This window comes from Hydra vulgaris, chromosome 02 (assembly GCF_038396675.1).
Source record: "Hydra vulgaris chromosome 02, alternate assembly HydraT2T_AEP".
In the NCBI taxonomy this organism is placed as follows: Eukaryota; Metazoa; Cnidaria; class Hydrozoa; order Anthoathecata; family Hydridae; genus Hydra; species Hydra vulgaris.
The window spans coordinates 43890001-43911607 of NC_088921.1; the positions used below are offsets into that span (position 1 = coordinate 43890001).

General features: G+C 27.7%; 3 protein-coding genes and 2 long non-coding RNA genes across 11 annotated transcripts in view; 2 read left to right on the forward strand and 3 right to left on the reverse strand.

The window, feature by feature from the left end:
• Nucleotides 1–1724, forward strand: part of LOC100197833 (solute carrier family 53 member 1) — a 54261-nt gene extending 52537 nt beyond the window's left edge. For all 6 annotated transcript variants that reach the window (XM_065791016.1, XM_065791021.1, XM_065791020.1 and 3 more), the window contains 3 exons: nucleotides 361–527; nucleotides 1278–1411; nucleotides 1499–1724. In XM_065791016.1, the coding sequence (XP_065647088.1) occupies nucleotides 361–527; nucleotides 1278–1411; nucleotides 1499–1688 (491 nt within the window). In that variant the 3' untranslated portion in view covers nucleotides 1689–1724. The remainder of the gene's footprint in view (nucleotides 1–360; nucleotides 528–1277; nucleotides 1412–1498) is intronic.
• A 3890-nt stretch (nucleotides 1725–5614) lies between these two features.
• LOC136076962 (uncharacterized) lies at nucleotides 5615–6507 on the reverse strand. The gene is made up of 2 exons (XM_065791022.1): nucleotides 6376–6507; nucleotides 5615–6301 (listed from the first exon to the last, which is right to left on the reverse strand). The coding sequence occupies exon 2, from the start codon at nucleotides 6257–6259 to the stop codon at nucleotides 5615–5617; it is 645 nt and encodes a 214-aa protein (XP_065647094.1). The 5' UTR covers nucleotides 6260–6301; nucleotides 6376–6507.
• A 1950-nt stretch (nucleotides 6508–8457) lies between these two features.
• On the forward strand, nucleotides 8458–11143 carry LOC136076964 (uncharacterized). The gene is made up of 2 exons (XR_010636725.1): nucleotides 8458–8580; nucleotides 10036–11143. It is a non-coding gene; the product is annotated as an uncharacterized LOC136076964 (long non-coding RNA).
• On the reverse strand, nucleotides 8984–10066 carry LOC136076965 (uncharacterized). Its single transcript, XR_010636726.1, has 3 exons — nucleotides 9944–10066; nucleotides 9503–9640; nucleotides 8984–9264 (listed from the first exon to the last, which is right to left on the reverse strand). It is a non-coding gene; the product is annotated as an uncharacterized LOC136076965 (long non-coding RNA).
• Nucleotides 11022–20978, reverse strand: LOC136076963 (uncharacterized). Of its 2 annotated transcripts, XM_065791024.1 has the most exons (4): nucleotides 18634–20978; nucleotides 11708–12000; nucleotides 11400–11612; nucleotides 11022–11272 (listed from the first exon to the last, which is right to left on the reverse strand). In XM_065791024.1, the coding sequence occupies exons 2-4, from the start codon at nucleotides 11902–11904 to the stop codon at nucleotides 11035–11037; spliced, it is 648 nt and encodes a 215-aa protein (XP_065647096.1). In that variant the 5' UTR covers nucleotides 11905–12000; nucleotides 18634–20978; the 3' UTR covers nucleotides 11022–11034. The 2 variants fall into 2 exon arrangements, with proteins under 2 accessions (XP_065647096.1, XP_065647095.1); XM_065791023.1 differs by lacking the exon at nucleotides 18634–20978 and having other exon boundaries at nucleotides 11708–12034.
• Between the last annotated feature and the right edge of the window lie 629 nt (nucleotides 20979–21607).

Here is a 21607-nt window from a genome sequence, read left to right on the forward strand (position 1 = left end):
TTTCGTGTACAAATAATGAACTTTGTGATGAATAAAACTTGAAGAACTTTGTCTCTAAACAGTTACATAGTTATTTCTCTAAATTGAAAAAATGCAGCACTTTTATAAAGAAAAAATATAAAGAAACTAAATTAGCATTATTTGGTCGTTTTGTCCGATACTGTATATATATATATATATATATATATATATATATATATATATATATATATATATATATATATATATATATATATATATATATATATATATATATATATATATATATATATATATAAATATATATATATATATATAATATATATATATATATATATATATATATATATATATATATATATATATATATATGTTGTTTAGAAGCAAACACGGGTCAACGTAGTTGGTTGTTTTATGTTTGGATAATTTCGTTACTTATCAGCACATTTTATACATTATTTTGGGATTTGAAAATGGATTGGGGATTGTTTTCAAAAGATGCTGGTGAAAATCGCTTCCTTAGAGAACATATTGTTTATGAGTACAAGGTAATAATATTCTTAAAAATTTTTTTTTTTTTTGTGCAAATAAATATCTTTATGTGAAACTTGAATGTGTGTTTTTTAAACACAAAAATCTTGATTGGATTAAACATATGAATGAAGTAATAGTTTTCGACATTTTCCAGTCCGTATCGATTCATATACTCATTTTCTTGTTAAATTTTATTTATTACTCGTTTTCTTTTAAATTAGCAGGTTCAATTTATTTATTTTTTTAATATATCTGAAATCCGTAGATGGAAATTAAAAAAAATAAAAACAATAATAATAATTTGGTATATTAACTTCTCGTTCTTAAATTTTTTAATTTAGTAATTGCTTTTCTTCTCGGTAATTTTGAAAAATTATGCTTAAAAATCAAAACATATTTTAAAACAAAAAAAATTCAATTTCTTCTAATGGTAGTATTAGAAATTAATATTCTTATTTGTATCAATAAACCTGTATTAATATTAATAAAATTGCCGGTAAAAAGTTCTCGTATCAAAACATTTTTAGAGTCTGAGATATTGGTAATACTGAAATCGGTGTCGGTAATATCGTATTACAGATACTTTGAATCTGCGATTGTATATAACTTAATCTAGTTTTAACTGATATGATTACACGTAAAAATAGTTATGGTTTATAATTTATCATTATAATATCTCTAATTTTATCTTCAAACTTAAAATTTCTTTAACAATATTTTTATCATTTTTGATTTTTCATAATAGTCAAATAGTTTTGTTATAGATGTATTATTACATCGCAATGCTTAGCGACGTTTTGCTGCGATTTATGTGGACGTTAACAGTATCCGTCGGGAACTCCGGTTTTTTGGTCAGCGAATTTTTCACTTTGTTCATTGCTGTAGTTGAGATTTTTAGGTTGGTATTTTAAATTAACTTGTTTAATTTTTAAATACAAGCATATTTTGTATATGTTTTTATAAATAACCAGTTTTTTTTTATTAGGCGTTTTGTTTGGAACTTCTTCCGATTAGAAAATGAACATTTGAATAACGTTGGAGAGTTTAGAGCAGTTCGCGATATAAATATAAAACCTATTCAAAAGCAAAAGAACATTTCTTCTTTAACACTTGAAGAAATTATGGATCTTGAGGATGGTCCGCCAAAAAAGAAATTAAACGTGAAAAATGTATAAAAATTACATTGATAATATAAGTTAACACATTGTTGACTATTTTTGTCCTTCATACGTCTGTGATTTTTTGTGTTCATAAACGCATGTTGTATGTGAATTTTTTCAAAAGGGTGGTTTGTGATTTTTTGGCATTTTTACTATTCGGATATATATTTAACTACTATATATATATATATATATATATATATATATATATATATATATATATATATATATATATATATATATATATATATATATATATATATATATATATATATATATATATATATATATATATATATATATATATATGTATAATATGTATATGTATGTATGTATAATATTTATACATATGTATAATATGTATATATATATATATATATATACGTATATATGTATATATATATATATATATATGTATATATATATATATATATATATATATATATATATATATATATATATATATATATACGTATGTGTGTGTATGTATGTATATATTATATATAAAATTGTTTTTGTTTTTTTTTCTATTTAAAAGTAATTTGTTTAAACTTTTTTTTTAAGTAATTTATTAAATATTTTTCTCGTACCCAACGGGCATTAGTTTTAAAAAGTTACGTACTGAAGTTTCTTAAGCGTCTTCCTAATTTCTAAACTTTAAAACATTTAGAAGACGTTCAGAATGTATTTTTTTAAAAAAATGCCCGTTGGGTGTGGATTGTGTGTGTATACAGTAATGTGCATAAAAAAAAAGTTGAATCAAAGTTTTTAAAGAAGTACAAGTAGTTTTATATATAAAAAATCAGGTAACTTTTGCGGGTTACCACTAATTTTGTAACTCAAAACACTGCTAGAAAATGCAAAATCAAACACAATTGATTAGTAAAATAGTTTTTATAAATTTTTAAAAACTCATAAAATACTACAAAAATTGTAATTTACTTAACATGTGTTTTGAACGCTCATAAAAATTGTTGTTGCTGCTTAAAAATCAAATATATATTTTCAATACTCTGCGATTAAATCGTGTTACCAAGCTAGAAATACACCAAGTTAGAAGTACACCAAGTACATAATAACGTCATGCTTTAGGGGCTTAGGGTTAGTGGTTTTGTGACGACTCGTACGGGACTTGTTACTAAAGAGTTAAGATGTTGTGACAAGGGGGTAGGAAGGGGTCATAAATTGCGTGACGTAATTTATGAACAACCCCTTAGAAGTGCACCAAGTTAAAATTACATTCAGTTAGAAGTACATCAAGTTCAGGTTTTTGTTAATCAAGTTAGATTTCCAACAACTTGAACTATTAACTTGCTTGAATAATTTAATCTACAAAAAAATATATATCTTTTAAATAGATTTTAAGGTGGTACACAACTGAAAGCAATTTTTTTTTTATGTAATCAAAATTATGATTTTTTTTATTTTTTTTTTTGATGAGAATACATATATTAAAATAAAAAAATTTTTTTTATTTTTTTTTTTAGTTTTACTAATAAGGGGTCGCCCATAAAGTACGTACGCTCATAAGGGGGAGGGGGAGGTGTTCAAAAAGCGTATGGGGGGGGGAGGGTTCAATTTAAAAGTACGTACTTCGATTTTCTAATTTATCACAATTAACCAGCTAATCAGTAGAAAAGTTACATTCTGACTAAAGGTTCTAGTTTTCCAACATAAAAAGATGTTTGGTATATGGAGTAGAGGGTATAGTTTCCCTCTATGCCCACACATGTATTTTGATGTTCCAGATAGGACACTTTCACACATCGTGCAAACTCCTAACTTAAATTTGTTTATACCTATGCCAAATGAGAAGGCCTTGCAAAATATCGGGATGGTGGAGGCCTGTGAACAAAAAGCCCTAAAACGCTTGCCCTCGTCTGCCCATACGTGAGGGCACTAAAAAAGGTCATAACTTTTGTAATTTACAATATTTTTCTACAAAAATTAAAATCTGTCAATAAATTTAAATTAAGTTTTAGATCCTAAAGTTGAAAATTTTGCTACATATTTCCCTCACGTTTGGGCAGGGAAGGGGGAGGCAAACGTTTTAGGGCTTTTTGTTCCTAGGCCTCCACCATTCTAAATTTTTGCAAGGCCACCTCATTTGGCATATAAACAAACTTAAATTTGGAGTTTGCACGATGTGTGAAGGTGTTATATCTGGAACATCAAGAAATCCTGCGGGGGCCCGTGCACACATGCCACCCCTTATATACTGGCCCTGAGTAAGGCCTATTTTTTGAGTCGACAAAAAACAGGTTTTAGCAGGGCCGTGGTTGATGGGTCGGAATCCCCCCCCCCCCCCCAAAAAAAAAAAAAAAAAAACGTGTCATTAGCGCACAGTGGGCGGAATTTCAAAAAACCTGGCCAAAAGTTAAAAAATGATTATAATTAATGGAAAATTTCTGTAAAGCATTTTTTTGAATCCCCAACTTTGAATTTGACATAAGTGTACCAAAATTTAATAATGGTAGATCCAAAATGGCGGTGTTTTAAAAACATTAATCATTAGAAATGCCTTTGGGCTTTCGTGTTTAACCAATTATTTCTAATTTGACATTTAAGTTCAATAGACTAATGTATTATTTACATTACATATATAAACATTATATATAATATCGATATATAATGTATTATGACTGTATTATTATGCCGCAATGTTAAAAAAAATAAACTGAAAAATTCATTATTTATTCTACTTATTTATTAGTTCAAGGAAAACAAGGAAAACTTTTATTTGCATCATTTATCATAATGGTTTCATTTATATTACTTTAAAATAAATCACCACTGTCATCTGAATTATTTATTGTTGAAATATTGTTGATAAACTCAATCACAGACGAATGAGTTTCAGAGTTTTCGTTAATCTCCGGAGGTAATAACATTTGTAAAGCTTGAGAAGACTAAGATCTGCTAACTTTTGCATGAGATTTTAAAAGTGAAGATATTGCAGGATCTGACGAAACCAGAACTCTGCAAAAAACGTCATGCATTGTATTTTTTCTGGAATTTTTCCTAGAGAAATCTTCGCGATATTTTTTTAAGTTTTTATTTCTCGATTCCTGTGCATCCTCAGATAGTTGTCCTATGCGTAGTATTGCTGTTTTTGTTATTAAGGCTCCATGAATAAGTACTTTGTGTACTGTTGTAGGCATGTTGTACCAAGGATACTTTTCAACAAAAAGTAGTGCAGTTTCGGTAGAATAGTTATCGAGTTTGTCTGCGTCTTTTGGAAAGCCACTAGATAATACCTGTAAAATTACATGAAACCGATTTATTAGTTCTAAATCCACTCCAAGAATATCAGCAGACACTTGTGAGTTTTTAAAAAATCTTCGAGCTGTATTTCCGTCATTTGTATTACCGCATCCTGGTTTCGGTCGATCAACTATTAACCCTAGCTGCAGCTTAAAAGCATTCTGGATTAACAATTTTTGTTGTAATATTATACTTTTTTCAATGTCAGAACGTGCTTGCCATTTTTTCATTCCAAGTTTATACCCAAGATGCAAAAAGCATTCAAAAAAGCGAATCCATGCGTGCAACGTTGATAAACCGTATTCCAATTTTGATTCGTCAACTTTTATTTCTTTAACGAAATTGATATTATTGAATTGACTCGAAGTAGCAGAACACAAATAACACCGCATTGTTGATTTCGTCAATGTTATTGCATTGCAAACTTTTCCGTCAATCATTGTCATAACCAATTTATAATGTATTTTAATTTCTATTTCATGTTGAACAATGATGAGAGGAACCAGTGATTTAATTTTATCTTCAATATAGTCTTTTTCATTAATGCTTGTATGGACATTTTCGTGAAGAAATTGAAGTCTGATAGGTCGGCAAAATCGAGTAGATGAGGGTGTCCTATTTTTCCATAGAATAATACCTTGACCTAAAACTGAATTAGTACACAAAAGTTGTAATGGTCAAGTCAGAAGTGAAAGTGAAGTCAGAAGAACATTTGCATCTGAGTTTCTTCCATCGGCAAATCTCTGTTTAAATTCGCTATGACCGGAACTGCCATCAAACCCCCACTTAAGAATTAAAATAAAATTTGATAAAATATTTGCATTCAAGGAGTCAATTACATTTTGTTGAGTTTTTATAACTCTTAAACAAGTGTGATTTGATAAAGATTGCAGTTTTACTTCGGCGCTTATTTCAGTTACCGTTATATCTTCAGGGTAACACATTTTCTTGGCTTCTTTAAGTTTTTCGTAAGATGGTAAAAAAGAAGAGCTATTCGCAATTGCAGCACTTCTTATAATGCAATATTGATGTTTAGAAAGCTTTGCTTCCATTAGTATAGAAAGAGCTGTTTCAGCACATAGTTCAGATGTTTGTGAAATTTGGGACAATTTAAGGCTCTCTATATAGTTTGCGACTCGGTGTTGAATTGTGGAAGGTAAGTCTTTAACTGTAACTCCGACATTGCATGCACCTGAAGCCCGAAGACTCATCTGAGAAGCAAATGCTAACTCGGATGAACTAAATGTCGAATGCATTTCCTCTGTTTTTCGCCGTTTCGTTCGTTCACTAGCTTCATCAAAATTCAAAGGTGGTCGACCCATTGCACTATGGCTTTTTCTCTCTTTATTGCGTGCTTGAACAATCTGAAATTATTTAAATGTTTAGTAAATATAAAAAAGTTTAAAACTTTAATAGAGATAAGCATTAAATAACTTACACAAATATTTGTTGAGGCTTTTAACCAAGTGTCTTGTGTCTTCAAAAATATTTTTTTTGTTCGGTTACTACTTTTCCATTTTATTTTTAATTTTGTCAATACATTTTTTAGTTTCTTTTTATCATCTGTTGAAAATTAAAAACAAATTTTTCTTCTTAGACACAACTGTGATTGCAAAATATTAAGCTGGTCATCTAAATCTGAAGATAACTCGTTTTTTAAATTTTCAAAAATTTCAATTCGAGGAATTTGCAAATGATCTTTTTTTGAACCTTAGATATTAATTGAAAATATAATAATTGAAAAAATCATAAAAAAATTATTACTTTACTAAACTAATTAAAAATAAAGTAAAAAGTAATCGATAATATATTATATTATATAAATTCGATATATAAGAGAAAGGTAAAATATACTGTTAATCATATGATTGTATATAGATATAGTTATTATGTTTTTTGAGAAACTGATTTTGTAAAATTCAATAAAACTATACAAAAATCGTCGTAGCTGGGGTAAAAAAGACGTCGTAACCGCGGGGGTTTGTCTCCCCCCCCCCCCCCCTACACTCTAACTTTGTCAAAATCTCATTCATGTGTGCTACTAATTTTTTTGTAGTTTTATTGCACTTAACAAAATCAGTTTCTCAAGAAACATAATAACTATATCTATATACAATTTGACTGATTTTGTAAAGAAAACAAAACACCGCCATTTTGTTTACTAAAAAACACGACTAGCACTACACAATATAAGTTAATGAAGTAATAGGCAAAAATAGGTGCCTTTTCTTTTAATCAATCTTTAGAATACACTTTTATGAACAACATCCAAATTATAACTAAGCGGAATCTCGCGGGTTCACTACTTTTTCAATGCTTGAAAAATAGGTTAAAGAAAATAAATAAACTTCATTCTGTACTTTTTTGTTCGCACTTTTCGCATAAAATTTAGAGAAATAATATAAAACTTTTTACTAAAGTATTATATAAATACCTTGAATAGTATCGTCCATAGTTAGTTTTTAGTAACGATAAATAACTTTTTTGTAAACGATACTTATTTGACCACATTTTTTTTTTTGTTTTTAAAATGCCTATTAAGTGTTTTTAATAACAGATGTTTAACTGCGTAGATTTAGGTAACTTTAAAATTTATACAATTTTTCCTTATACAATTAAATGCAACAGGGCTTTGTTTATGTAGTTTCAAAATAATAAAATCACAATAGAGATTTTTTTTTTTTTGACTTTTGGCCAGCTTTTTTGAAAATTAGCCCACTGTGCGCCGCCGACCGTTCCTTCCGCGATATTCTCTCGACTAAACACACTTAACATTGTGAGGTTATTTAAATTTATTCAAATTTAAACTTGCATATATATTTAAAGAAGTTTTATGAATGCGCAAACAAAGGGCTTTGGGGTCGTATAAAGTATTTAAGGTACCCTCCACCATTTTTTTTTTAAATAAACTTTTTTATTGAGAAAAAAAAAATAAAGGAGGGATGGGGTATTTGAGGGGGGGGGGGGGGGTATTTGGAAACGTACGTACTTTTAAGGGGGGTGGGGACATAAAAGTACGCATGGCAACTAGGGGGAGGAGGGAGGTCAAATTTCAAAATTTTTGGCGTACGTACTATATGGACGACCCCTAATGGCCAAAAATGTGTTGTAAAACACGTGTTTTTAGTAAATCTTCAAAACCTAATAACTTGATTTTGCCTCAACAACTCGAACTAAAATTTTAAGCATAGTTTCCTAGCCATATTTCACCCTGCTTGACCGTAGTATTTTTTGCGATTAAAGTTATTCTACAAAATATTGCATTTTTAACAAAATTACCTAATATATATGAAATAATATAATATATGAAACATCAATAAATCCAGCACTTTAAACGTCAATATTCACTTTCTATAGATTTTCATTAAAATTCTGAGAGTTAAACTAAGTATTATATTATAATATACAAATTTTGAAAATTTTATGTAATAAAGTTTCGTTAATGAGAAAATGCGTTTCAAACACGGTGGTTTAGTAATGGACATTTATTGTGCGCATGCGTTATATTTTGCTCAAATGTTGGTAAACAATAATGTTCGCAAGTAAACAGAACTACAAATAAAGTTGTCTAAACTTCAAATTAGACTTATTTGTAGATATTTCTAAATAGTCTATAAGAAATGATATCAAAACAATACTTCAGGTATGTTATGTGTCATCAAAGCTATCAATTAAATGATTTTACAAAAAGAATAGAAGTGGACTAAAGTGAAACTTAGCTGTTTTTTAGGCGAAGTTTAACCTGTGCTTACATTATAGTCTATACTCTAAAGTTTTAAATTTTTTAGTGACTGCCTTGATTTTTTTTTGAAAATATAAAAGTTTGTGAATCATTTTTAAAGCAAAAATCAAAAACCGGTCACTTTTTTTGTGATAATATAATGCTTTTAAAGATTGGTAAGTTTTATTTTTATTTTGAAAGGTTAAAAATGCTGACAGAAATATTATGCAGGCTTTAATACTGCCATTTATTTTCTTTAAATCATTTTGCAGTATTTTATCAGATTATTTTTAGTATCTACAATTTTTCTTTTTCTTGACTGAGCTTTTTTTTGGTATTTTTTTACAGTTGGGTTGTCTTTTATGAAATGCTTGTTCATTATGCTTTTTAACCTACGTACTCCTTTCATATGGCAGTAGGTACTCTTCATGCGGTTGATTTCAGCATGAATACTTTCTCCACCTTGCTCTCCATAAGCTCCTAGTCTTACTCCCCATTTTCTAATGAAAGGTAATGCATGGTACTCCAGCATATGAAGCTTGGGTGTGATTGAAGCGTTTGGCCAGTTTTCACGAAAGTACTTCATGAAATCTTTGAATCGATTTTCTGTAACCAATAATATGTGCATATATATATATATATATATATATATATATAGATATATATATATATATATATATATATATATATACATAAATATATGCATATATATATATATATATATAATATATATATATATATATATATATATATATATATATATATATAACAAAGATAAAGATCAAATAACAAAAATGATTTTCTCTATTTATTTTGTTCTGCCAAATTATAACATATGACATACCAAGGTCCTGTTTGTTATCTTCATTGAACTGAAATTTTTACAAACTTCAATAGCTTCTCTGTGTATATCAGTGTTGTTGATACCAAGTTCAACTACAAGGTTTGTTATGGAGTTGCAAAGTTCAAGGATACTTTTCTACTAATTTGGTATATAAAATAATTGTGAAATATGTATTATATGTAGTAACTGTTGTTAATTATGTATCTAGTTATGTCTAATAATGTTAGCATTAGCCATCTATTCTACTTACACACACACACATGCACGCACACACACACACACACACACACACACACACACACACACACACACACACACACACACACACATATACATATATATATATTTATACTGTATTGTACATTTAAGTTAAGTAAACTTTGGTTTTAGTAAAGAGTAGATTTTATAAATTTAGGAAATATATATTAGATATTATTTTACCTTTAACATTTTGTTAACATGATTACCAACAAAACTTTTCCTGTGATATGCTTGTCTTTGTACTCTTAATTTAAATTTTTCTTCATTTTCAGGGTTAAAAAGTATTTGCATTTCAAGTCCTTCTGTTATAACACATGTTTTATCTTCAAGTTCTTGAATACTTATTTGAAGTTGATTTATTTGGCGCTGGTGCTCTATATATGCATTAAATTCCTCACAGTCAAGCGTTTGGTTGGTTACTGCCATTCTGCAATTTTTATATCAATTGTGTGAAAAGAGTCTTCTAACATGTTGAAAAACTTTAAGTATATACGAAGTGAGATATGTAAAGCAGGAACTCCTATCTAATAGTACAAGAAAGTTTATATTATTATTAACAATTCCATACACCACCATTTACATTTACCCCACCAATAACTTGTATTGTATTATATTGAATAAACAATTATTCATGTGAATTTGCAAATAATGCCTAATAAATAAAATCAAAATAATGCGAATAATGAATAAAAACAAACCACCTGGTCAAGTGGCACATTGAACAACCGTTGGTTAATAACATTGTCACATAACTTGGCAAACTTGGGATCTGCACCATGGTTGTTAAATTTTGCTAGAGATAAACCCAGTGTCTTAAGTGATCGTATTTCAATGTTTTTGTTAATTGGATTTGACATTCCTTGACTTGTGATGTTGCAAAGCAGGCATGAGTGTCTATCTAAAGTAATTGAACAAGTTTGTGTTAAGAAAGAAAATAAACCATGTTGCATGTATCTAGCCTAGATGAATTTTTTTAAAGAAATCTGTATTAAATATGTACTCACCATTTGCACCAGTTATTCCATAAATTGTACACAAGAATTCATAATCGCCGAATACAAATATGCGAATCTGTTTTCTCTAAAATTGAACGGAATTAAATTATTATACATTTCTTTAAAAAGAAACTGCAATCTATCATAATCCTGACAATTGTGGTAAGAAATGAATAGTTGATGATTTTGTTTATGTCAAATATTGGTTGGATGTTTTTGAATTTTAGTGTGCTAGAATAATTGAATTATTTTGTTGTTTGTAATATGTTCTCATTTTCAAATCATTTTTTGCAACAAATCTATTTCTGATGTAAATCTTGCCAATGAATTTTTTAAATTTGTAGTATAATCTTTTGCCTCAAATATATTAAATATTATTGTATTAGTTTTGGCATTAGGCTTTTCCACATTCGCTACTTGATAAAAAATTTTGAACGAATCACCTCCATAGTCACCTCCTGTTTTTATATGGATTTCATTGTCTTTAATCTTGTTGTATAATAAGAGGTTGTTGCTAAAATTATAACAAGAAAAATTAATTTTTGTTTTTGTAGTATTGCATTTAATTAATTATAGTATTTTTAAGTAATTTAGTTAATTGTAGTATGCTAAAGTATTTTAAAAAAAAGATTTGTTTGTACCTATCTAGTCTATCTAGTACATTTGTTATATGTCCTTGTAGATTTTCGATATAGGCACATGGCAATTCCTTGATTTCATAAGAACCTTTTGAATCTTTTTTTTCATCCATAAATGGAGCGTTTTTAACAATGAGATCATCACATAACCGTTTCTTAGCTACATTTCTTTGTTTTGCATTAGAAGCACATATTACATTGTTGTTTTTCAACCACCTAAAATGATAATGCTTTTTTTATTATCAATAACTATTAAAGGTATTAAATTTGTCTTTTCAAGATTTCTATATAATAACTGCAATCTTGTGTACCTGGATAATATTTTCATGTTGACATAAGTACTGCTCATGTTTGCTTTCATACTGATCATTTCTTCAGCAGATATTTTGGCTTTTGAAATATTTAATTTGCTCAGAATATATTCTTTTTCATTTTCATTAAAAGATTTCAAAAGAGTAGCATTTTGCTTGATTGTAGAACAGATACTTTCTCCACATGTTTTGCTCATATTATGTTTTAGCTGTAATTGTCGTCTGCGAATTGTGCGTAAACATACATCTAAACTTTCTTTGTAGGCTCTTTGTGTTGATGTGAAGCATAAGGGCTAAAATGTTGTGTAATTTACTTAAAATATTCAAAAATCATACTATAGTTTCCTATTATAAAATTAAAAGCATTTTTGTTTTGTCATAGTAATTTTACAGTCTCTAGTTTTTGTAAAGATAATCTTACCCTTGGTCCACCTGTCGGAAATTCAATTACATTGGATTCAATTACATTTGAGACATTTTTTATTTTATTACATTCAGGGCTGCATCTTCAATATTTCTTGATATAACACTTGTTGAATCCAATGTAAATATATCTGAAAAGTTTATTTGTGAAGTTGATGACAATGATATTGATAATGTTGTTGAACTTGATATCGGAGTTGTCTGACAAGTTTTTTGATGTTTATTTCGTTCTGAAAGTTGTGTGACTTTAAACAATCTACCACAACCTTGCTTGCATACTTCTTGCAAATTTTCTATCATTTCAATGACATTGGTTGATGAAATTAACCCATCACTTGGAATTAAAAAGGAACATTTAGGGCATTTTGTTTTTGATATTAGTTTGCCAATGATAAATGGTAATAGACATGGTGCGCAGAAGGAATGAAGACAGTTTTTTATAATAATTGGTTTATGCATAATGCTGTTGCAAATAGTACACACACAAAGATGCACATAAGGGTTTAAGATGCAGTTAGTATCTTGCAGTTTAAGATTAAATTTTGTTTGAGGTAAAAGTTTAGATTGTATGTTATTTATTTTGTGTCTAGTCCAAATATTTTCACTATAACTAATATTTAAAGGTCTTCCACTTATCTTTTTCTTTTTTTCTTCTTCCTTTATTGGCTTAAAGCAAACACATTCAGTTACATTGCAATTTTCAGGTCAAGGTCTTAGTTTTAGTTCAGTGTTTTTTTTTTTTAAATATAGCTTTAAAGCATAAAAATTCTAATGAACGCTTAATTATTATGTTTTAGTAGTAAGGATGATCATAAAATAATTTCCAACTTTCCTGCGTATTTTATCACATAAAAATTAATAAATTTAAGTATTTCAAATAAAATGTGTTTTCCTTGGCCACACATTTTATCAGTTTATAAATTTATATCTGGTATATACATCTTCAAAGCAATGATATGACCTTTTTTATTAGGTTACAATAAAAGATCATTACAAAGAAAAATCAAAATTACGATGCACAGTGGGCCAGAATTCACGTTTACTGGACAAAATTCATAACTTATTTAATATTAGGGCTATATTGACTAAAATTAGAATGAGTAATAATATGATGTCTGCGCTTCTTAAGAAGGTGTTATTTTTTTAATTCGTTGCTATGGATACCTAATTTTGGGTAGCAAAAACATATTTTTTTTTCATATATTTTTACAACTGCTATGTTCACCAAATTTTACGTAAGTACCAATATGAGGTCACGCTTTTTAAAAAAGTAATAATTTTTTTATTTAGTTGCTACGGATACCTATTTTTGCTTAGCAACAGCTAAATTGCATTAGTAGTATACGTTTTATTTGCGCTATGTACACTATTTAGCACGTGTTTTATTATGAAATCCTCCCTTAGATCTTCGCTCGCGGAAAGCAAAACTTTTTTCTATTTAATATGGTTAACTGGTGTTATTACACGTGCTATTACACGTTGCTGGATAAACTTGATTCCCTGTAAAAAAATTATACTCTAGCTTAGTTAATTATTTTTTCTAATTAGCAGATTTTACAAGCGTCTACAGAATTTTTCAAACTTGTATGGGTATTATTGTACCCATGTATTCACGAAAATCTTTGACAATATATGCTACAAGTAGTACAAGCTTAGTAAGTGGTAGGTCTATATATTTAAAAATACAAAATAATTATGTACAATATAATTCAGGCGAAATTACAAAATAAAAGAATGGCTTTCTTTTAAGAGTTGCACCATCTCATCAACGACCTGCCACCCATGTAGCAAGATTTTGCGCAAGCTCTGTGGCATGTAGTACCAGGGATAAAGTTGTATAAAAAGCTGTTTATTTTTTTTCTCTCCTTCATTAATGTGGTATTAAAATCATTTTCAAGCCAAGCTGAATTCTTCCTAATAAACTTTTCATCGGTTCGTTTACTTCGAGTCCATCTTTTACCATATTCAGAAATAAATAAATGAAATCGACTCTCAAACTTTTTACCTTGAAACTTCAAATCATGTTCTTTGATTTGTCTATACATAAAAAAGAAGTTGTATACAAGTATACTGTCTTCTTTTTTATGTATTGACAGACTGTTGAGTCTGATTAACTGGTGAAATTTGTTTCTTGTGACACTCATGAGACCTAATTAAAAACAGCAGTTCAACATCTAAAATAAGTAACCCCAACCAAACCAATTAAAACAGATTATTAAATCCATCTGGTTTGGCTAGCGCTAAATTATATATATATATATATATATATATATATATATATATATATATATATATATATATATATATATATATATATATATATATATATATATATACATATATACATATATATATATATATATATATACATATATACATATATATATATATATATATATATATATATATATATATATATATATATATACATATATACATATATATATATATATATATATATATATATATATATATATATATATATATATATATATATATATATATATATATATATATATATTATTGTACAGTACTACGCTTAGTATGAGTAAGATCGTATTATATGTTTTCCGCGTTTTTGAAAATTTTGTGCAAATAAAAGTTTTTGAGCGCAATTACAGATTTTTTGTCAGGTAAGAGATGTTCAAATGTGAAAGAAAACCAAGGTGGCGCCTAGTGGCAGCCATATTTATGAATTTATTAAAGAAAACATACATAAGCTTCAAAATATCTAAGTATAAAAGCAAGATGTAGCAATAAAAAAAAAAACTTTGTCAAATAAAAGCAAAAGTGATACAATAAAATATAGAATAATAAGCCTGTTTAAAGTTGCTGCCTAAATGTTAATTACATACCAATTTTAGTCAAACAACTTTTAAAATCCAGATAATATATAGAGTTATAATGTAATATTTTAAAAAGCGCATTATTTTATGTAAATGTTATTTATTTCCATCAATTTTTCAAACAACGTTTTTCTCTTTATAATTTTTTTTTCTAATTTACATTCGCGTCTACTTCAACCACATATTAAGTAAATTCATTAAAATTTTAAGTGTATATAAACGGTTTTAAATTGTTTTATAATATCTATATAATTGTTTAAAACCGTTATCACATTAAAATTCTGTCTTTGGTTTTTGTACAGTCACTGGCCCACTGTGCGATGTCGTTTTGAAAGTAACGCATGCGCATAATTAATGTCAGCACATGCTTAAAATTAAACCACCGCGGTGCACAGTGATTCAAAAACACTAAAAATTTGGCCAAAGTATAGTTTTTTGAGTAGCGTAATTTCAATAATGTTATTAGCTAACTATTTTCTACTGTTTCTTATGATTCTAATGGTATAAAAAAATAAATACTGAAATAATATATTTAAACGTTAATATACGTTTGAAATTGATCGAAAACAGCTTTTTTTTATCATTAAAATTTTATCATTATTAAAACTTAATTTTCTCCCTATATACAAAATTTTTTATTTTAGTTTTTATAACATGAAAAGATAATAGATAATTCTATTTTAATTTATAAAAAAAATTTAAATATGTATTTAAACAAGTTGTAAAAAATGCATTTAAAAAATGCTTTTTTAACGATTTTAAACTGTTTTTTATGGTGCTAGGACTTTTTACCTTAGACTTCCTTCACGAAGCCAATTCTTTTTTTAAAGAGAGTTTGTATCATTCTATAAGAAATCAAAAAAGTTAGCTGCCCCAACTTGCCCCATTCGGAAATAATGTAGTTTTAAAAAGTTCATTTTATAGAAAAAATTAGCAACTTTCATGTTTTGCGAGTTTTTCCTGACACGTCTGAACATAATTTTTAATTTTATCTTATTCTAGTACATAGCTTATGTAGTTATCTCTGTTGTAGAATATATATATATATATATATATATATATATATATATATATATATATATATATATATATATATATGCATACAAAAGTTAAAATAATTTATCTCTCTTTTTAGTTTAAAATGAATATAAAGTTTATTAAACATCAGCTTTATTTAGTTATTAAAGACAGAGTTTTAGTCAATAAAAATGAATTGCTTCAAAATTTACTTTTTGATTACATTTTGGAAGTTAATCAGACAGACTTGCGTTCTTCTAAACAATATAGAAGTATACTAAAAATAATGGAAAATTTTATTCAAAACTTAAAAAGGAAACTTTATAATCATAATCGACAACGTGATCGCTTTGAAATTAAAGAAGCAAGTTGGCTTCAATCAGATCTAGTTATTCTAGAAAAATTAGAAGAACATTCCATTGCGTCAACTTTTCATAACATAACGTATCAAAATGAAAAGAAAACATTCGGAATAAAATGCCTTGATTGGAAACAATCAAGCAGCAGAAAAAAAAGAAGAAAGAATGAAAAAATGGGAACAAACCATACTTATGACGAGTTGATCTTATCTGCTATAGTAAGTTCAAGGAAAAGTCAATGCTATAGTCTGTGTTTTACTTTAAACCAATTGTTTTTTTCTCCCAGTCAACCCAATAAAGTAGCTAATATGATTAAAAATGAAAAGCCTATTATAAAATTATCTCCAAAAGAAGGTTTGGCTTTGATGGTCTCAGCTGGTTTGTCCCAAAGAGCTTATCAGAAAATAAGGATTACAGCTAAGGAAAGAAATGTAAATATATATCCTGATCACACAATAATTCGTTTTTTTCAAATTGATTCAATCATAACTCAAATTATGCAACTAGAGAATAACGATAAAACAAAAGGAATATCAAGTTGTAAATGTGGGTTTGATGGTGCACCTGGTCAAAGTGAATATAAGCAAAAATTTGACAATGATAGTTCGAAAGACTCTGATTTATTTAGTACCACTTTTGTTCCTTTAGATCTTTTATTTGGAAACATTTCTGTTCGGACAAACCCTAAACCATCGTCAATTAGATTTTGTCGACCAATACGAGTTCAATATCTAAAGGAAACAGAAGCTATTTTGAAATTTAAAAAAGAATATATTCAAAATCAAATAAATTTACTAGAGGATTCAGAGTTTGAGTTGATAAATGGTTTAGAAGTAATTGTAACTAAAGTTAAATTTAATTTAAAATTAACAATGATTGACGGTAAGGCTGTCAATGCAATATGCTCAATTTCTTCACAACAAGTTTGTAATATATGTTTAGCTTCTCTTAAACAAATGAATTTTATTGCATGTGGCTCAATACCAACTCCAACTTCAAATATAGATAACATTGAATTAGGTCTTTCTCCATTGCATGCTCGGATAAGGTGTTTTGAATGTTTGTTACACATTTCTTACAGACTTGAAATAAAAAAATGACAAATTCGTGGTAATGACGACAAAGAAGTTTGTGGAAAAAAAAAACGAATCATACAAAATAAATTCATCGAAGAATTAGGGTTAAGAGTAGATTTTCCTAGATGGTTCTGGAACTTCAAATGATGGCAATACTGCCAGACGAGCATTTAAACATTTTGATTTATTTTCTTCTATTACAGACATAGATAAAGAATCAATAGAACGTTTAGCAAACATTTTGAACATAATAAATTCAAGTTATGAGATAGATACAATAAAATTCAGTAAATATTGCACTAAAACAGCAAAGCTTTATTGTGAAAAATATAATTGGTTTTATATGCCTGTATCTATGCATAAGTTATTGCTTCACAGTTCTGAAATAATTTCAAAGTTCTTGTTGCCAATTGGATTATATTCAGAAGAAGCCTAATAATCTAGAAATAAAGATAATAAACAATTCAGACTTCACCATTCAAGAAAAGATACAAGACTCCATACAATTGAGGACCAACTTCACTATCTTCTTATTACAAGTGATCCAATAATATCAACTATAATAATTTCTTAAGATAGAAGTAAAGTTAAAACAGTTCAATTATTAAAGAGCGCTCTAGAACTTGTTAAAAAATCAAATAAAAATACCATTGATGAAATCCAAAGTGATAATGAAACTGATAATGAATACAATGAGTATGACAATGAAGACGAAGATGAAAAAAATTATGAATTAGTTACTGAGGAAATAGATTACAAAGATGTATATGAATATAATGAATAAGACAATGCTGATTTATTTTAAAGCTTATTTTTCAATTTAGATGAAATATAAAACGTATAGATCATGTTAACTAATTATTTTCATAATTTTTGATTTGGTTTTCAAAATAATAATTACTTTAAAACTTAATTAGTAATAATTGCTCAAGGGCAAGGTGGTGGGGAGGGGGCCCAGTAAAATTTGCTACCCCTGACCATACTTAACCCTTTTTAAAATATTTTAAGTCTTCATTCCTTGTCTACTTTTTTTACATCTTAGAGTAAATTTTCAGCAATTTTGAATAAATATTTTTGACAAAATTAATTTTGGCCTAATTTTAAGTTATTCCTGATCACTGTGCACCGTGCAAAGTTAAAAAAAATACATATTGCCAAAAAAGCAAAAATTAGAAAAAAATATATAATAAGAACATAATAATTACCAAAATCCACCGGGGATGTAACTATCACTTGTTTCTTTTATTTGCTGATCATCTATGAAACCTTTTTTAACTACTCTTAGTTTTTTCCCTGAATTTTACTTTTATCCATTGACTTTGTCTTCATACGTCAAATTCTGGTTTTGTGAATTTTACTTTACGAAGCTGATGTAAAAACTCCATTCAAGCCAAAGTACTTTAAAACTTCTATTACACCATCAGCACCGCCATTATAATGCAGCACTGCTGAGTATGTTCCCATTTCAATTGTAGACTTACCTAAATATATGTGCTTTGGTACGCGAGACCATATAATTGAGTTTAATGCTTCATTAGCATTTTGAGTTGTTCCATGCAAACATTTAATTAGTAGATCATCAACCTGAAGATCCTAAATTATTAGTAAAATAAGATTTTTAATCCAAATAGTTATACATGATTTAGATTTGTAATTTTTATTAAGAGCCCAATATTTGCACCAACTTGTCAATCCTCTCGGGTAAAACTGATGTTGCATTTGCTGGTTTTCAAAATTGGTGAAATGAAATAAAATAGCATAAACCGCCTTTTTCATAGCATACAAGGTGTTGACATTTTGACGAACTTCCATGCCATAATAGTTTTGTATAAAATTTATGCATTTTTCAGTTAGGTTACTTCTACCTGATAAGGGAGTTTTAGTGCCTTTGTGTGCTTTGAATAAATTTCCAAAGTCGTGTAACTAATCTTTTTTGCACATGAGCTACGCATTCAAGTTTTATTGGAGTGATGTCAAAATCCTGGTAAGGGTTAGAGTTTTTAACATCATTGAAGGAAGAAGTGTCTCCGTCACCATGAAACTCTTTATAAATTAGATTATTTTTTTTAACGGCGAGCGATTAAAAATTGTTACTGCTCCTGCAGACTCCATACTTCCAGATGAAAATTTGTGATTTATTTCACATTGATGATCAATTATCCAACACTGATATTCTGGAGTTCCTTTTTTTACTATTCCACATTTCACAGCTAATGCAGTATTTAGACAAAACTTTAATATCAATGCATTTATCACAAGAAATTGCTGTAACTACACCGTTCAATGAATTGTAACTGCATTTCTGCCATGTACCATCAATTGAAACTCTTACACTTGGTATATCCTGAGCAATGTCAACTATTTTAGAGCCTTTAACCGCCAATAACATACTTTTCTCTGCAGCATTTTTATAAGCTAACATAACAGTTTTGTTTCATTTTTGAATTCCATTTTTAGATATGTATTTTAATTTCATGCAAGATGAAAATGTTTTTATAGCTCCATAACCACAGCCTACTTCTCGGAAAGCTGTTATTGCACGAACATTAATATCATATGGTGAGTTAGCTGATACCGCATCAAATTTATCATTTATTGATTTTTTTGATGAACTGAATCGTTTAACATAATCACAGTGTTGGCATTTTAATTCTAACAAGTGTGAAAATTATTTTCTACTGGAAACAATATCTGTTAAAAGTAATGGCTGAAAGCAGTTGTTGCATGCAGTTTCAGCAATCTCCCAATAGTAGCTAGTAGTAGTAATAGTTTAAGTTCTTTAAGAATTGAAAAGTTAATAAAAACAAAATAATTGTCTTTATCAGAACCAAAATAAATTTATTCGAATAGTTGAATTTGATTTTCCTTTCACTGGAACAACTACTAGCTGCTTGAGTTGTGGAAGACGATGAGATGGAGGAAGAAGATGATTTTTTATTTCCAACAGCACCATTCCATTTTCGTTTTTTTGTTCTTGATAAATTTTGATTACTTTTGTTTCCTTGTTTGTTCATTTAAAAATAATTTTATTCCGATTAAATTGAAATCACTTATAAAATGATTTGGTACAAAATGAGAGAAAAATTACAGTATAAGGAGACTAACATTAACAGACCAAAAACACTCATGTTTTTAAATTAAGTTTTGAATTACGACTTTTAAAACGGAAAACTAACGAGAGTCTGTATATAACACAATAAAATAATGGTTTGTGATTGTATTTTACTATTTTGAATTCATAAAAGCTCAAATGTTGGATGGTTGCTAAGGCGTTGTTAGGGAATTTATTTTAACTGTCATCTAATAAAATGCTATTAAATCAACTTTTACATCATTTTTAAGATTAATTGTTTTTGAATATGTTGAATGAATGATTATAGAATCAAAATACCAAAAAATCAAAAAATTGACTTTTTTCAAAAAAGCATGAGATTTAAAAAGTAAAAAGAGTTTTTGTTGTTTTTTTCACCAAAATAATAAATATAAGTGCGCACCTGCTATGATTTGCACTATAAGTCGTACTTTAAGCACACAAAAAAAACTTGTCTACAAATGAATGATTTGCGTTGTGTGATCGCAGCTGATTTACGTTGATTGATCACAACCGAATAATTAATTAGACTTAATTGGATAATAGCAATTTCAATTGATTTTTTTCTTTAAACTATTATGCAAAAATAGATAAATGTATATTTTATTTAATAGTACAATAATAACTAATATCAGTAACTTCCTTCAAAATCGGAATATCTTTATTTATATTTAATTGTTCGTGATAATCTCCTTGAAAGTTAAATGCTCTATAAATATTGTTCAAATTTTTTTTATCTTTTTTAACTTTGTTTTGAAAGAAATTTGAAGGCTTTATAAAACAGCCTACAAAAAACTGTTAAAAATTCTTCATATGATAGAGAAACCTTTTTAATCTACAGTATTGTGAAAAAGTTAAGAACCACAAAAAAAAAAAACAAATCATAACTTATTTTTATTTTTAAATTTTTTTTTAACCGAATATATTTTTCTGGTAAAAAGAATAATAATAATAAATTTTAGAAAATAGACAAACAAAATAAAAAATAATAATAGTGATAAAAACTTTTAAACAAATATAAAAAATGTATTTAAAGTTTTATAGGTAAAGAAAGCCTCAAGGCTCCTTGGTGCTTTCTTGGCAATCTC

Excerpts from the sequence above, each read along its gene's own strand:
- LOC136076963 (XM_065791024.1), bottom strand. The coding sequence starts at position 11,904 with ATGAGCAAAACATGTGGAGAAAGTATCTGTTCTACAATCAAGCAAAAT. Across the intron at positions 11,613-11,707 it reads AACATGAAAATATTATCCAG|GTGGTTGAAAAACAACAATG; the intron begins GTACACAAGATT and ends TTATCATTTTAG. Across the intron at positions 11,273-11,399 it reads GTACTAGATAGACTAGATAG|CAACAACCTCTTATTATACA; the intron begins GTACAAACAAAT and ends TTATAATTTTAG.
- LOC136076962 (XM_065791022.1), bottom strand. The coding sequence starts at position 6,259 with ATGGGTCGACCACCTTTGAATTTTGATGAAGCTAGTGAACGAACGAAA.